At 55.9% G+C, this 14,906-nt stretch overlaps 3 protein-coding genes across 3 annotated transcripts; 2 read left to right on the top strand and 1 right to left on the bottom strand.

Moving 5' to 3' along the window:
- Window positions 1-1,950: 1,950 nt before the first annotated feature.
- F5Z01DRAFT_135297 (uncharacterized protein) lies at window positions 1,951-3,021 on the top strand. Its single transcript, XM_046257599.1, has 3 exons — window positions 1,951-2,334; window positions 2,381-2,469; window positions 2,520-3,021. Exons 1-3 carry the CDS (start codon window positions 2,243-2,245, stop codon window positions 2,981-2,983), a joined length of 645 nt encoding a protein of 214 aa, XP_046117827.1. The 5' UTR covers window positions 1,951-2,242; the 3' UTR covers window positions 2,984-3,021.
- A 1,927-nt stretch (window positions 3,022-4,948) lies between these two features.
- Window positions 4,949-6,228, top strand: F5Z01DRAFT_637112 (uncharacterized protein; the record flags this gene model as incomplete). The annotated part of the gene is made up of 3 exons (XM_046262259.1): window positions 4,949-5,083; window positions 5,134-5,917; window positions 5,975-6,228. 3 exons carry the CDS (start codon window positions 4,949-4,951, stop codon window positions 6,226-6,228), a joined length of 1,173 nt encoding a protein of 390 aa, XP_046117826.1.
- A 4,863-nt stretch (window positions 6,229-11,091) lies between these two features.
- F5Z01DRAFT_623340 (binuclear zinc transcription factor) lies at window positions 11,092-13,931 on the bottom strand (the record flags this gene model as incomplete). Its single annotated transcript, XM_046261314.1, has 6 exons — window positions 11,092-12,141; window positions 12,202-12,684; window positions 12,740-13,032; window positions 13,096-13,316; window positions 13,369-13,618; window positions 13,676-13,931. The coding sequence occupies 6 exons, from the start codon at window positions 13,929-13,931 to the stop codon at window positions 11,092-11,094; spliced, it is 2,553 nt and encodes an 850-aa protein (XP_046117825.1).
- Window positions 13,932-14,906: the final 975 nt, after the last annotated feature.

Genomic DNA, 14,906 nt, shown 5'->3' with positions numbered 1-14,906 from the left:
GTCTGACGAAGCCTCAGACATTTGCCCTGCGTGATGCGATGCATTTACATGAGCCGACTCGTCTGAACAAGTTCCGCCGTGCGGGGCTTATAGCAGTCACGGACTATAGTTACCCTGTTTCCGACTTGCCGTACGTATAAGTGCTGGTTACAATTATCACTGCGTATAAGACACATGATCCTCACAGGTACCTAGGTTCCTGTGCTATGTGTCGCCACAAGTAATGACCCCGAGGTTCTTCGGCAGTAGATCGACGCAGCAATGCAAGGCTTGACCTTGTTGCACAATGCCGTATCAATCATCAAACATGGCGCCCAGGTGCCCTGCTCACTCGGCAGTCCGACCCCCGCAAAGGAAATGCAGGCATTTCATCACTCTCACAGTGAATTCGAGAGCCTGCTTTCCTAATCTGACAGACTCGTCAAAGTTGAATGCTCCTGAAATATGTACTACATACATACTGATTTGGTATGGTAATACGTCGTACGTACCTTAGTACTTACGCACACTAACCGAAAGACCCCTGCCCTGGCCAGCGGTCAGAAAGGTGGACGGAGCTGCCGCCCGGGACGCATTGTTTCGGATGCAGGGGCAGGGGTCCGAGGCTGTCAAACTCGGCGCAAGTGCCCCGAAACGGTTGACATGCATGTCAGATGTCAGAATTGACAACACACGGCTTTGAGCAGAGAGCAACTGCTTGAAGGACAGGACTGGCGAAGGCTTGCCGTTTCCCTCATCAACTCATCAAGGATATCACATCCTCGTCCACATGGTGCCCCGAGCCTTGGGCAAGGGAGCTAGCTTGTGCGTTATGACTTGTGAGTGCTCTGGAGCACGCCCCAGCTGCCCCTTCGTTCATTCCCCCATCTGCCGTCGATGGACCTCGCAGACTCTCCGAGTCTCTGACGCTTTGTCTATGCAGCGAGCCAGCCTGCATCGGAGACGGCTAGTGACGACGGCAGTGAGATTGAATAGATATGAATGAAGGGCGACCGGCCGGATCCTCGTCATGGAGGATACGTACACATGTATGGTACGTATTTCGACCGGCAGTTGCATCTTTTTTTTTTCAGTGCAATGGATTACCCGTAGAATACCAATACGTACACGATCGACGTCGACCACAAGTTCCAACGTACCTGCAGCATTGCCAGCAGAAGGTGACACTGTCGGCCACCACGAGATCCCTCACATATGAATACAATGACTTGATACCGGCAGTGTGCCCAATTCCGTAAGCGTTTGCCGGTGGCGCGCCAGAAATGAAGACTCTCAGGTCACCGCAGTCTCTCCTCTTCGCTGCTACGTCGTAACATGAGAGTCGCACCGAAGGCCCTGATGACATGCAGGATGCCGGTGATGGGCTGTGCGGGCACGCCAAACGTGTCGGCTGACTGGCGAAACGGTGGTACAAAAGCCTCATTGGTGAGTCTACCGGCGGGCTGGTCGTTGCACACGGACGCACCGAACCGACGCCGATGGTGGACAGAGCCCGAGGAAGCGGTTCGTGATGCCTCCTTGTGGCATGCGGGTTGCTGGATGACACGCGAATTCTCGATGCGGGATATGCCGCGATGTGATGCTAGCTGAGATGGGAGGCGACTGAGGTGCTCTCCATCTCCGTGGTTCGCACAGTCGGTACGTTGAGCTTGTAGCATGTGAGCGTGGACATTGAACAGTAGAGTAGTACATGTACCTGGCGATGAAGGCTCACCTTGCTGAGGCACCTTGGACTGAGAACCTGCTGCCTGAGCTCACCCTTGATGAAGAAGCGCACGTGATAAAGATGAAAGATGAATCAGATGAGATGAGGCACGCGAGAGCATGACGACAGCTGCGCAACTGCCCCAACCTTCCTTCCTTCCTCAGTTCCTTCTTTCCGTCCATGCTTTGATTAGGCAGCCACTTCCCTTATGCCATCGCCTGCATGAGAGTTTGCCGTGCGTCGATGCCGTTGGACGTGACACTGCATCGGAGCCCTCATTCTTCAGGTCGACACAAACTCCAACGCTGCTCAGAGCGATGAACAACAGGCAACCAGCTCGTGCCTGTGCGAGATCTCTCCTGCCCTCGGATCAAACCCTCATCCGGGGGTAGACCGCCTTGAAACGAGTCGACTCAGCATTTGGCAAGGCATCCTGCCAGCTGCATCCTCACGCCGAAGAGATGACCATCTTGATGCAGTTTGCTGTGGAAAATCTGCAAGGTTCGGTATGCCCAGGCCCCAAACCAACATGTCGGGATGGCAGCCATGGGCGCACTCGGGCACATGCTCGCTGGCCGTCTCGAGACCAGGGCTGCTAATTACAGCATCATGCATCCGAGCTTTCGGTCGTGCGGATTCCGTCCTGTTCACCTGAAGAGACGCTGACGGCCTCAGATCGCACAGCCGCCTCCAGCATTTCCCATCTATATCGCCATGCGAGGCTATCAAACGATACAGGAGCAACAGGAGTCTCCCGACTAACAGTACGTAGCTGGCCTTGCGGGTATAATTAATTACTGAACATCTCCACCAGCGATATGTGCGGATACCTTTACACCCAATTTGCCAATTGCACGCCTACGAGCTCCACACCAACAGATTCGGGCCCGATCGCACCCCGGTGATCGTCGGTGCCTCCCTTGCACAGATGCTTGTCGAGGGCCACCCAATCGCATCTCTCCGTCTCGAGGACACGAGGACATGTCACTGCAGGATCATGGAGATTGTGCACTGTGGCACAAGGCCAGAAAAAGCAAGCAAGTGATGGTCAGCACACACAGCCCGGGGAATTGGGTGATCGGGCGCCGCCTGCAAGATGGACGTAAATTTGCGGCGTCCGCCTCGCTCGAGATTTTGACAGCTCTTAAGATCTGGCACCTGTCACACATGGGGACAATGTCAATGGGCGACAGGCGACCGGGGTTGCCCGCCCACATCACAAGAGGGTCATCATCGGCCGCCCCTTGTCGTGCAGTGACACTCCAGCCATGCCAGTAAAACAGGGTGAAACCACATCAACCAACTAACTCTGCACAACTCAACAGGACCTGACGAGTCCAGTCGACTTCGGCAATTAAGATGGGAAAAGGAGGGTTGGTTCCCAGGACCTTGGCACTGGAATTGTTGGCGTAGCGAAAGCCAGCAGCCACCACGCCGCGGCGGGCGCCGCGCGAGGCTCCGAACTCCTGGGTCGAATTGTCGTGAGAAGGTCTGAAGAATGGTGCACTGGTGATGACTGATCACCGGTACTCGCAGCAACAACAAAAAGGCATCTTGAACGGACCGACCTACAGAATGGAGCTAATAGATGAACCGGCGCTGGAGGCTTTGGCCGGCTAAGTGGACCATCCATCTCACTCGCGGTTTCGCGCTTCGAAGCCCCTGCGCAATCATCACTGCGTACGCACGGATACGTACTGGTTTTCAGTAATAAAATGATAATTCATCAACACCAACAAGCCAGGTCGAGCCGGATCCGAAGAAACCTGGCGAGCCAGCCACAGGCACCGATGCCCGCGCCCTTATTAATTATTAGCGGTCGTCGGCGCTAGCTTTCACGGCCGCGACACAGCCACCGTACCAAGGTTCGGCGACCTGCCTCCTGTGCGCAGGTCCATTGTACCATTGGGGGTTAGAGCGATTCCTTTCGTGCCAGCTGAGCAGCTGCACATGGCTGAGCATGGATTGATCGTCTTGCTCTGCTGGTCACTAGCGCCTCGAGTGATGAGTGTAAGATCAACTCCAGTCTTTTGATGAGGCCGGCGGGTGACATCCATGTCATGGGCGCCTTAGCGCTGAAGATTAGTAGGTGGCAACAATGGACGTGCTCAGCCTGCCACGACTAGAGCAGCGGGAATAACACGTTCCTACCAAGATGTGCCGACTATTCGGGACTTTGGACAGCGATATGGATGAGCTGTCACTGTCAGAGGGCTCGACTTCTCATCCACCGACTCATCACCTCACGACGACGACAGCAAGACCAACTTGGCCTTGGTGCTGTCTTCAAGTGTCAACCGCCATGCAGCCGTGCGCGAGAGACGTCTAAAGAGACACAATCGAGTTAGCTGCCTTCCTTCATGTTTCCGCCGGGCTTCCTCATTAGATGTCCCGGGGCCCTTGCTGATCACTGGTCCCGCTGGGAACCTTCACCCGCCAAGCGACAGCTCGTTGGGTCGGAGTCGCTCTGGTGGGAAAAGGACTGAAGCTGAGAGCACGCCCCCTGGCGTCAGCCCCTGGAGCATGGTGCACCCCCGGAGCGTGGTCATGATCCCAGCGTCGGGTGTCACCACCCATGAGCGTGGGACTGCCTCAGCCACTGGACGCTAGCTTCACACCCACCCTGCTTGCTTCTGGCGGCCCCTCGACGAATGCTTCACTGACATTACGGGGGTTCCTTTCTTCATCTCGGACGTTGGCATTGGCTTGGGCGCTTGGCGGCCATGGAGCCAAGTTCTGATCGTCGGACCCATGCTTCGCACACCTCGTCCCATTCGGCTTAGTTCGCCTGGCAGCCGTCCTGGCTGATCCCCGCCTCCACACATGTGCATGAGCATCTGGTGGTGGTGGCTCTTTTAAAGATCTGGGACCTCCTTGATCGCCCGGCTTGCGTCCACCAAGATCTCAAACAAAGTCTTGTTCCCTTCAATAATTCATACAGCGTCTTTTGTTCTTGCATAGACATCTAATACTCGAAGCAAACCGCCTACGAATATCCTAATACCGACCAACGCCCACAACTGCTCGCTCACCAAACCCCGAGGATTCAACTTGATCCGCCATAGGCACACACATCTCTTCTGCGTTCACTGCCCGCCATCGATTGTTGGTTGGCTGGGTCGAGCTCACCCTCCCGTTGCGTACCTTCTGGTAATGGATGATAGCCCAACAGTGGCAGTCCAGTCGAATCAGCACCAAGAACACAACAAAGCCAAACGACACCTGTCACCCCCATCTTCCACGATGGCCATGATCGCACCAGCACCGACGGCTCACATTGGGTTTGCCAAAGAATACACATGGGATCTCTCCCGCTTTCAGTCTTATCCTCAGCACAACTCGAGCTCGAATGCCGTGTCTCTGCCCTCGATCCGCCACGTACGTATACAAGCCCACAAACTCTCACATGTTCGCTAACACAAGTGAAGCAATTCCCAGATTTGCTATCTCCCTGCACATCACCCGTCCACTCCGCCGAGCTCTCACCACACACTCCTGCGACTGGGCACTCGACATCTCAGGCCTACGTCTACTCTCCCCCATCAACCAAGAGGCGGAGAACGCCCATCGACGATGAGTTCGAGAGACAGCGGGCAAGGCAAATACCCCGACTCCTCCACCATGGCGAACAGCAGGGTCATGAAGCACGATCACCGCATGCCACATTGCCAGTGGCCCCTCCTGCTCCCGTGGAGATGTCCGAACGGAGCTTGCACGTGGAAAATGGCCCTGCCGCACCCAATTTCCCTCCTACTTTGAGCACCGAGAGGCCTGTCGCTGTGCGACCTGTGGCTCGTGGCTCCCACTTGGACGACTATCGAGACACGAAGACTCACCACGCTCCTCATCAGGCACACCAAGTACCGCCTCCTGCGGCTGCCGAGAACACGCACCGTCATGCTGGGCCGGCTTACGACTTTGCTTACCGACACCCGAGTCAGACGCACACAGCAAGCTCTCCTCATCACACATACGAGCGCTCTCCCTTCTCTGCTGGCACCTACACACGCCACTCATACCCCGAGTACCCTCGTTATGGCGAGATGGGCCATGCCGGAGCCCCTCATGATCAGAAGCAGCGTAAACGCCGCGGTAACCTGCCCAAGGAAACGACCGACAAACTTCGGTCATGGTTCCACGCTCACGTCTCACACCCTTATCCCACCGAAGACGAGAAGCAGGAACTGATGCGTCAGACTGGGCTGCAAATGAGTAAGTTTTTTCCCGGTCCACCAGTACCGATTCGAGCCATGTCCTAACTGCCACTAGATCAAATTTCCAACTGGTTCATCAATGCGCGCAGACGTCAACTTCCCGCTATGATCACAAATGCCCGCGTCACTTCCGACGCCATGAGCGGCAGAAGCGCCGAAGGCAAAGTCCCCTCAAGCACCGAGGGATCGGATCCGCACATTCAGCAAGATGGCTTGACGCTAAGTGACGGCGAAGGGGTCCCGTATGAGGAGGAGTTGGAGTCGTTCCAGCGATACCGAGGGTCAGCCTCCAAGCGCACCAGCGTGTGAGGAGCGAAAAAGCCTGGCATCTCCAACAACAAATCTCCACACACGCATCAATACCATTTGCCTGGAGAATGCGGGAGTCGACTACCGTTTTTCTGGAACGCCCTACGCAAGTCAGTCACCCTCAACGCAACCCGACAATTGTCGGCACAGGAGCCTGACTCTCCAATCAGCCATGACGGCCACCACGACAAAGGACTATTTCCTTTGACTACATACAACAACATGCATTATACCCGGGCATATATATCTTCATCACAAGGCATGTCAAGGACGACCTGTACGGGGCGGGTTATTAAATCAAGGCGCATATAGAGTTGGAGAAAAGTTGCACATCCCTCCATCAGAGGGAACAAAGCACGCACGATTAACGACATTTACGAAGTGTACATATAGTGTAATTAATCCCATCAGTGGCTACGTATTTCACTACGCACATTTTGCACTTGTTCAAACTCCCACATCCAATGCGACGGATGGCACGCGCCAAACTCGCAGCTCGGTCCTTAATTAGTGTCGATTTGACGACCGCGATCCATCCGCCATGACGGCGGCGCTAATCTAGTGCCAGTCCACATGTTCGCTGCTGCTTGCACAGCCTCGCTGCTAGGCGCTTGACTTTGGCAGCGATCGCCACAGCCGTGGAGGACCCTAGAGGCAATGGCTAGCAAGGAGCAACCATGAATTATTAGTTAGTGTATTAGCCCGACGTCGTGTGTGTGGGATGGATGGATGGAGCATTGATCTTCAAGGGACTTTCGCACTTTGGCGCCCTCCACAAGCAAGAAATGCATGTTTATTCCCATCTTGCGTGCGTACGATGTGCCTGGCCATCATATCTACGTAGTTAAGGATCATCCTCGTCTCCACCGAACCTTGGAAAGTTCCCATGTGGCGGCTACGCGGTCTGCCATTCCCAACTTGATGATGATTGTTACGTGATGCTTGGATTTTTGATATATAATCACCTGTACGTTGATGGCATCACATTGGCTTTTTTGGCATAGGGTCTAGCCTGGCATGGAGAGCAAGGAATATCCCTCTTCAAGGGGCCAGTGCAAGGAAGGCCAAAAAGGAAAAAAAAAAGGATAACTCCGTTCTATGGGCACGAAATCTGGCAATGGACTAGCATTGCTGACACTGTAACCTCCTGGTGCTTCTCGGCGGCTAGTACATAGAGTCGAGCATCATTCTCATATGATCCGCTGCTATAAGCTGGGGACGACCGAGGTTCATTCATCGCCTCTACATTCTGCCTAGGCGCGAACGGACGGAGATAAAAAGGACTTTGTCACGATGCAACGGGCCACGGAGCAAGGCGAGGCACTCCAACGTGACGTGACATGACATGAGGGCGCGCCGCCACTGCAGCGGCCGCCTCGAAAGCCAGCGTCTGGCTAACGAGTCACGGTATAAGAAAGGGCAGATCTTCTCTCGCCGCGCCGAGGGCCACCGCGCGCCAGTGTCAAATCCCAAGGGGCAGAAAGGTTCCAGGATTCCGTCTGTATGTCACTGACACCCCCTGTTACGTATCGCCATCTTTGCGTAGCCTCCTTCTCCCGCGGCACATGTTGGTGGTGCTGGCATGCCGGCTCCATCCAGGACGGGACGGCTGGCTGGCTGGCTGTTGTTGCTCAAATCATGAAAGACTGTGCACGAGCGGTCTCGCGCTATGCCAGACGGTGCGCGGGAGCAGGCATTGGTGTGGTGGGCAGCGTAATGTGGCTTCTTGATTCTGGTAAGGTACGTACGTAGTGATCCGCGGAGGCAAAGATGTGCTGCGCATGCTCGGTAGGAGAGCCAGCAGACCGTGCAGTAGTTCCGTCTGCCGAGGAGCCTATACGTACTAGTCTATTGAAATTTCGGGAGTCGCTTCACCACAAAACAAGGCAGCTGGAGCCTGGAGAGCGTGTTTCCCGACCTGTGTGGGTTTCACTGTCACTGCAGTGTCTCGGGTGGAAGCAGTCTTCTTCATCAATGTCTTGGACTCTTGGATAGGCGCATTTGTAATCTACCCACGCACGGGCGACACGGGTCGTGGCCCGTGTTCCAGATGGAATTCATGGCGGCTGCCGCGTGCGGTGGCAAGGACGGGGTGAGGCTCGTCGAGTCCTGTCCCGCGGTGTCTTCCCAAGAGGCTCCCAGACCCAGACAGTTGAATGTCATTGTAGCTGAGCCGCGGTTGCACTGTGGGGTGTCTGTCTTGCCAATGCTGTTCTGGTGCTGGCATGGCTGGCCAACGTGTGCGTATAGCCATCTGCAGAGCTCGACCGCACCAATCCTCGCCATCCTGCACCACTATCGTGGGCTTGCCGTTCGCCGTCTCATGTCATCTTCGACGAAAGCGGCTGGGCCGGGCACGGCGCGTGTATACAGCTGCATAGACCCGTCAGGACTCGAGCCACGGTATTCAAAGGCATGGATTGCATTCCAGCCGATACCAGATAACTGGTCCGTGACCGCTGGTCGTCCACCTGTGCCGGACGCCACTCGGGCGGGAAGACACATCAGCCGCTCGCCTCTGGAGGATTTCCACCTGAGACAGGACAGACTCGTGGCGCACGTTGTTGGCCCTCCTCGGGCGTGGCCATCAGTCCGTGCTGGCCATCATGAAAGGCTGATGGTCTCTTGACCCGGTGTCGAGCCTCACGCCGCCAGCTCTGGCTCTCATGTCTTCCCGGAAATAAGAAAATTCGGCGCTATTGAGTCATTGTCGACTGGCCCCCTTTCCCACTCGGTACGGTGATCGCCAGTCGAATCAAAGCTGTCAACAAATGATGTACGGCAAACGTCGTCTACAGCACAACGATCTGCGCTGCGCGTGCTGCCGACACGCACCAATCCTCTCCCACGAAACGCGCTCCAGTGACAGGCTGGAGCTGCCAAAGGGTCCCGAGCTAGAATACCTAGCGCCAGATGGAAGGGGAAAAAGGGTGAGTGGGCACGAGGAGGGGGGGCGTGTGAGGCGGCGGATGCCGTAGAATCCCTGCAGCTCAGCTGGGGATCGACAGATGGCGGAGTGGAGCGATGTGAGTGTCATTCGGTCGTGGAGCCTCGAAACGATCTAGCCTTTGCTCTCGCCGACTGGGGGTCAAGTGGGTGTGTCCGTGGACTGTGGACAGTCCCGCCTGTCAGACGGCTTAGCTCAGACAATTCGGTCGGTATCCGTCCGTGTGTACGGAGTACGTGCTCACCCTTTTGTTTTCCTCGACGGCGCGTACAAGTAGTCTCATCAATCCGCTCAATGTGCGGGCCTGGAAAATTGGTGGAGGGCGCACGCATGTCGGTAGTCTAGATACCGGATCTCGGGGCACGGACACAGCGGTGTTCTCTCCGCGCGCCGTCTGCGGTCTTCTCGAGGCCGATGACGATGATGATGATGTTTGTGTGAACAATGTTGGCGCCAGCCAGATTGATCCAGGTGCAGATATGGAACAGAATAAAGTGGAATTGATGAGTGAGCTTGCCTGCTTGCTTGCCTGGGCCCTGCACGTCTCCGAGCGCGCACCCTGGCCATGCGCGGTGCGGTGATTGTCCCAGTGGCCCAGCTGTCACCGACGATTTTCGGACTGGAGAAGAGCATGGGAAGGTGACAGGCCACCCTGTCAGGGAGATATTGACAAGCGGGAGGGAGGTCCCCTGTCGAGGTCCATGCGTGGGCCGTGGCGCGTGCCAACAATGCCAACGGACCAGGACCAGGGTGGCGGACGATGGAGGAGAGGGAGGGGGTCCCATGTCTGTCATCTCGCATCTTGGTGATTGATCGCCGCCGTCCTTTGTGCATGTGCGTGCATGTGCTCCGTAGGTAGGTACATCTACGCAATCACAAAAGTGACTTGTGCACTGTCGCTCCTGGAGATCTTCCAAAGGATGAACATGTGGCCGCGTGCGTGCGAGCAAGATCCGATCTCGCCTCCTCCGATGCACCACATGGCATCACGTCCAAGGCTGCGCAAGTCTGCACACACACTTTTGCTGTGTTCATCATCGTCCATCTCTCAGGATCTTGCACAATCAGGTCGCGTGCGTCTGCCCAGGTCCGCGGCCATGGTCCATGGACGACTGGGACTGGCCTGGCCTGGCCTGGCCCGAGTGACATTCCGCCCAACCAACACAATCAAGCAAATCCAAGGGAGTGCTCAGATCAAGCAGCTGGTGCCGCGGAACAGGAACTGACTGTCCAACCAACAGCCAAGCCGTCCCGGATCCCGCTGTCGATCCTCAACGAGCGACGTCCGTCCCAGCTCTGTTCGCGCCAGGCGGGAATACCAGACTATTCTGATTCTCTGATGCGGTAGGGTGTCTTGCTGCATCATCGCAGGTATGTGTGTTCGCGCTTTACGCCTCAGCCACATGTGCTCGTAGTACGTAGCGTCGCCCCCAACAGACACATCGCACGGATGCGCACCCCGTCGGAAACTTTACTTGCGTGTGTGTGTGTGTGGGTGGTCTGCGCGCAGGCCCATCCGCTAGTAGTTGGACTGACACTTGTCATGCATCGGGGCCGGTGTCACTTCCTTCACTAACGACCCTAGCGTAGGGGAGCAGTGGAACATGCAGGCTTCGAACGTTAGTCGCTGTTGGTCGCACTGCGTCTTGGCAAACACCAACAACATCTGCGTCGAGCCCGATCAATTACACGTAAGATCGTACGGATACAGTTGAGGTAGATAGGTACGAACGCCTGAGATGAGTAGTAAATTGATCCTCGCTGCGGAAACGTCGTCATAGCGGCCTGAAAGCCGTAAATGCGTAAAGTGTACATGGGGGTATTTCTTTTTCAATGCAAGAGATCCGAATATGTCCAGAGAGATCAAGTTCGTATGCCTAAAACGCCTGGAAAACACACGCAAGTGTCGCGCGCGTTCAGCCTGGCAAGTGTCCGCCTGCCCAGTTGGGATCGCCAAAGAAGTTGAGGGATTCGCCGTTGTTCTGCGAGGACAGTGCGTCCTGCACCATGTCGTGGAAGAAGTCGTCGGTGAGATCTGGCCAGAGGGGCGTGGCGACGCGCCCTGCAAACGGGCGGAAGTCGAACCGGTTCTCCTCGACAGTGTTCCCGAGACCAGTCGTCGCCTTTGGTGATTCCTCACTGCTTCCTGACTGTGTCTCGGCACGTCCGACCGAGAAGGTCTGCGGCGGCAAGGGGGACGCCGAGGATGAGGGCGTCGTTCGATCTGGCAGTGCCATGTTGTTCCCTAGCATGCTGTGAGAACCCATTCCCACGGAGCCGAGCATGTTGTTGACCAATTGGTCTCCAGTGGTGGTGGTGGGATTGGAGCTGGTGTTTCTGTTTGGAAGGCCGTTTGATGCAAAGCTGGTCATGTCCGTTCCTTGTAAGTCAACGACGCCCGATGAACCTGGTACCTCCAATGGACGTTTTCGCTTGTTGCTGTACATCATATTGAGATCCGCCGTCGGCGCAATGGCAATGTTCCGTGTGACAGCCCCTAAGGATGGATTGAAGCTGACCTGGGATCCACCGTTGTCATCGTCGTCAGCAAAGGCAACGCTGCAGTTCCCTTTGGACAAGCGGAGGTTCGCCGGTCGCACCCGACCCTCTGGCTTGTCGAGCGGTAGCCTGCCGGGCAATACGGGAGAGACCTTGGTGTGCCGGCCAACTGAACTGCGCGCTAGCATGGGGATGTTCGAGCCGGCCATGCCAAAGCTGTCTCTGTACTTGCCCAGAGAGGGTGCTTCAATGACAGACAGCAGGCCGTTCCGCTCAATGTCGAGACATGCCTGCTGTAGAAAGGCCCTGGTGATTTGATGAACCCGGGCGATGGCCTCCATGGCCTGGATGAGCGTCTCAAAGTTGGCCTTGTCGATGGCATCAAAGCCGTGTCGAATGTCTGTCTTGGCCATGTAAACATAGACTGTAGTGGCGCAGTACAGTGACAGGGACGAGAGGGGGTTTTTCTACGTCAAGGTTAGACTCGCGCTTAGGTCTTATATGCAACTATCCTTGTGATGACTTACGAAAATGGAAGTGTTGTGCGCCGTGAGCCGTGCGATGCTCACAATCTCGTCGGCAGCGTTCTTGAGGCGGCCGATGCTCGCTTTGATTGTGTCCGTGTGACCAAATTTCTCGGCTTTCTCTACCGCCGCATGGTGCAAACAAATGACTGATGCATGCAGGTTGAGATTCAAGTGTAGAGCCATGGGGTTTCTGATATTCCGAGGCAGACGGAACTGCTCGGGCAGGAACATGAAGGCGCTCAGAAGCTCGTTGTCGAGTTCGCGGTGGCGCTTCCAGAATGCCCCGTTGAGAAGGTCTTCAGGCTGGTCTCTGGGTTTTGAGCGGTGCACGTGGTGCATGATGCCCTTGAAGATCCGGCAGATGACAATCGGTCCGGCGAACCCCTCGTACGTCGCGCCATGAAAGATCTCATCCAGGAATGGCGCGAGCTCCTCCTTGCCAGATGTGAAGGCCTCCTCGGACGCAGGTAGTCTGGTGGTGATCTGTTTGGCATGAGCGTCAACCAACTCGCACAGACCTAAATCAACCATCACTTACATCGGCGTTTGCAATCAGGCTTGGCCAGCCCGTGGACACGCATGCGTGAGAGTCGATCGCAAAGGCGCCCCAGAACGTGCGTCTACGCTCCTCCATCTCGACCCACGATGTAGCCGGCGGAAGGGCGGGTGGCAGGTCATCCTGTTCGCCATCGAGGCGATCAAAGCCCATCATTTGCACCAGGCGGACACATTTGGCCGAAGTCATGGCGGCGCGGGTAAAGTACATGCATTTCGCCTCGAACTGGGCGAGCAGGCAATACGCCTGGGCGTGCGCCATGGTGATAAAGTGCTCTCCCGAGCCCTGCGCACATATCAGTACAAGCAAGCAAAGGGCACCAATGCGCTGCGGAGAACTTGCCTTCATCTCGTCCACGTCCATGTACTGCCGTGCTCGCTGGTAGAAGACCTCGCTGTATTCGTCATACTTGGGGTGGAACTGAGCTGCTGAAGCCCACATGATGTATTGCAGACACATGGGAGGTCTCCGGATCGCACCGCCGTAGAATCCTTGCCAGAACCTGCTGGGGTGGACGATGGGCATGTGCGGATGTTGTGTGCTGAAGTAGATGTTGATTCTGACATGATCATTAGCCCTTGGAGACTTGGCAATTGATGAGTGCTACGCACAACTCTTCCATGATCTCGAACGGCGGCAGACTTTCCGAGTACCCCATGCCCAGAAGCTGCGAGTTAGCGAACGATGCAGGATTTTCGGTGCTGCCATTGTTGATAGGGGCGTCTGCCATGCGGCCCTGCTGGGCCTGGCCATTCTGTACGTTGAAGTCGAACGTCCCATTGCTGCCGTTGGAGCCTCCAGACTCTGGACCCTCTTGGTCACCATTGTGTGTGACTTCCTTCAGATAGTCCTCGACTTGCGCTACCGATTCTCACTTAGCCTGACCATCACACCCACTGCCAATGAGCTACAACCAACCTAGTCTGGCTTCGAGTTCTTTCACATTGCGCCTCTTGAACGTCGGTTTCCTGCGAGACTCGGGATACACGCAGTCATTCTGGACTTTGGTGCATCGAGTGCACGCTGGTCTGGTTCGATCACATTTGAGTTTGCGGGCTCGGCACGAGACACAAGCCAGTGGCTCGAAACCGTGCGCATCCGGCCCCCGAGACTCTTGATCGAGCGGAGCCTCTCCTGTGTCTGGCCCTGCCTGGGCATCCAGTGCAGGGGTCATGATGGTGTTTTGATGTCGCGCTACAACCACCGGATTTGGTGGGGGTGATGGTTCAAGATGGGGCGCACGACGCTTCTTGGACGAACTTTCAAGGCACGCAGGCCCCTGAAGGCTCAAGCGTACAAGCCACAGTGGCAGCTGAGGGTTTCGAATTTCTGGTGTAAGGGATACTGTACAGTGCTACTCATCGAATGGCACCGACAACACAGTAGTAAGCGTGCATGATGGATGGCATGAGGTTGCTAGTCTGGGTAGCAAGTGGTGACGCTTTTTCACGGTGTGTGACAAATCAGATTGGGACGCACCTGAGCAATGCCGAATCCCGCTCCTGCCACGTCCGGATTCCGAGTCATCACCACCGTGAAAGTGATTAAAGGGGCCCAGGGGACCTTGCTAATAATGCAAGGGGGAACAGAATTTCCATCTTTCCCAGTTTGTGGTGCTCTGGCCTCTTTGATGAAACAGAATGAAGACTTGAGGTCGTCGTCCAGCTACATGTACGATACATGGATTTGTTTGGTCTCTGCCCTCTCGAGTTCGCTGACTCGCTGGGAAGCCCAAGATTTGGCTGGAGGGTCTCTCAGCCGGCCAATGCAGAGGGCAATATAAGACATGTGACTCGCTAGATCCCCAATTTGGCGGCAATTATTATGTAGCCAAATAACCCTATATTAAACGCAAAAACCCCGTCCAATGTCACGTTCGTGAAGGTTGTCCCTTAGACTACTGCTAACCGAACATGGCCCGACTGTGAAGTGGGTCCGCAATGCGGGGAGACACGGCTAACAGCGACATGAGGCTGAGACCGCGCCACAGTGGCCGCTGGATGAGGCTTGCCTCCCTGGCTGGCTGGCTGGCTGGCTGCCTGGGGTACTCCGTACTGAATGCCTCTATCGTGGACTGACCGACCAGCAAGCCGCCCCTGTTCCTGGCCGACTTTCTATTGCTGCCTCGCCCTTCACGACCGGAGGCACC

Source organism: Emericellopsis atlantica, assembly GCF_019669845.1.
Source record: "Emericellopsis atlantica unplaced genomic scaffold F5Z01scaffold_15, whole genome shotgun sequence".
In the NCBI taxonomy this organism is placed as follows: Eukaryota; Fungi; Ascomycota; class Sordariomycetes; order Hypocreales; family Bionectriaceae; genus Emericellopsis; species Emericellopsis atlantica.
Note: the sequence above shows the minus strand (reverse complement) of the source record. Positions and strands in the feature narration are given on the sequence as shown.

Excerpts from the sequence above, each read along its gene's own strand:
- F5Z01DRAFT_135297 (XM_046257599.1), top strand. The coding sequence starts at position 2,243 with ATGGCAGCCATGGGCGCACTCGGGCACATGCTCGCTGGCCGTCTCGAG. Across the intron at positions 2,335-2,380 it reads ATGCATCCGAGCTTTCGGTC|ATCGCACAGCCGCCTCCAGC; the intron begins GTGCGGATTCCG and ends TGACGGCCTCAG. Across the intron at positions 2,470-2,519 it reads CAGGAGTCTCCCGACTAACA|CGATATGTGCGGATACCTTT; the intron begins GTACGTAGCTGG and ends CATCTCCACCAG.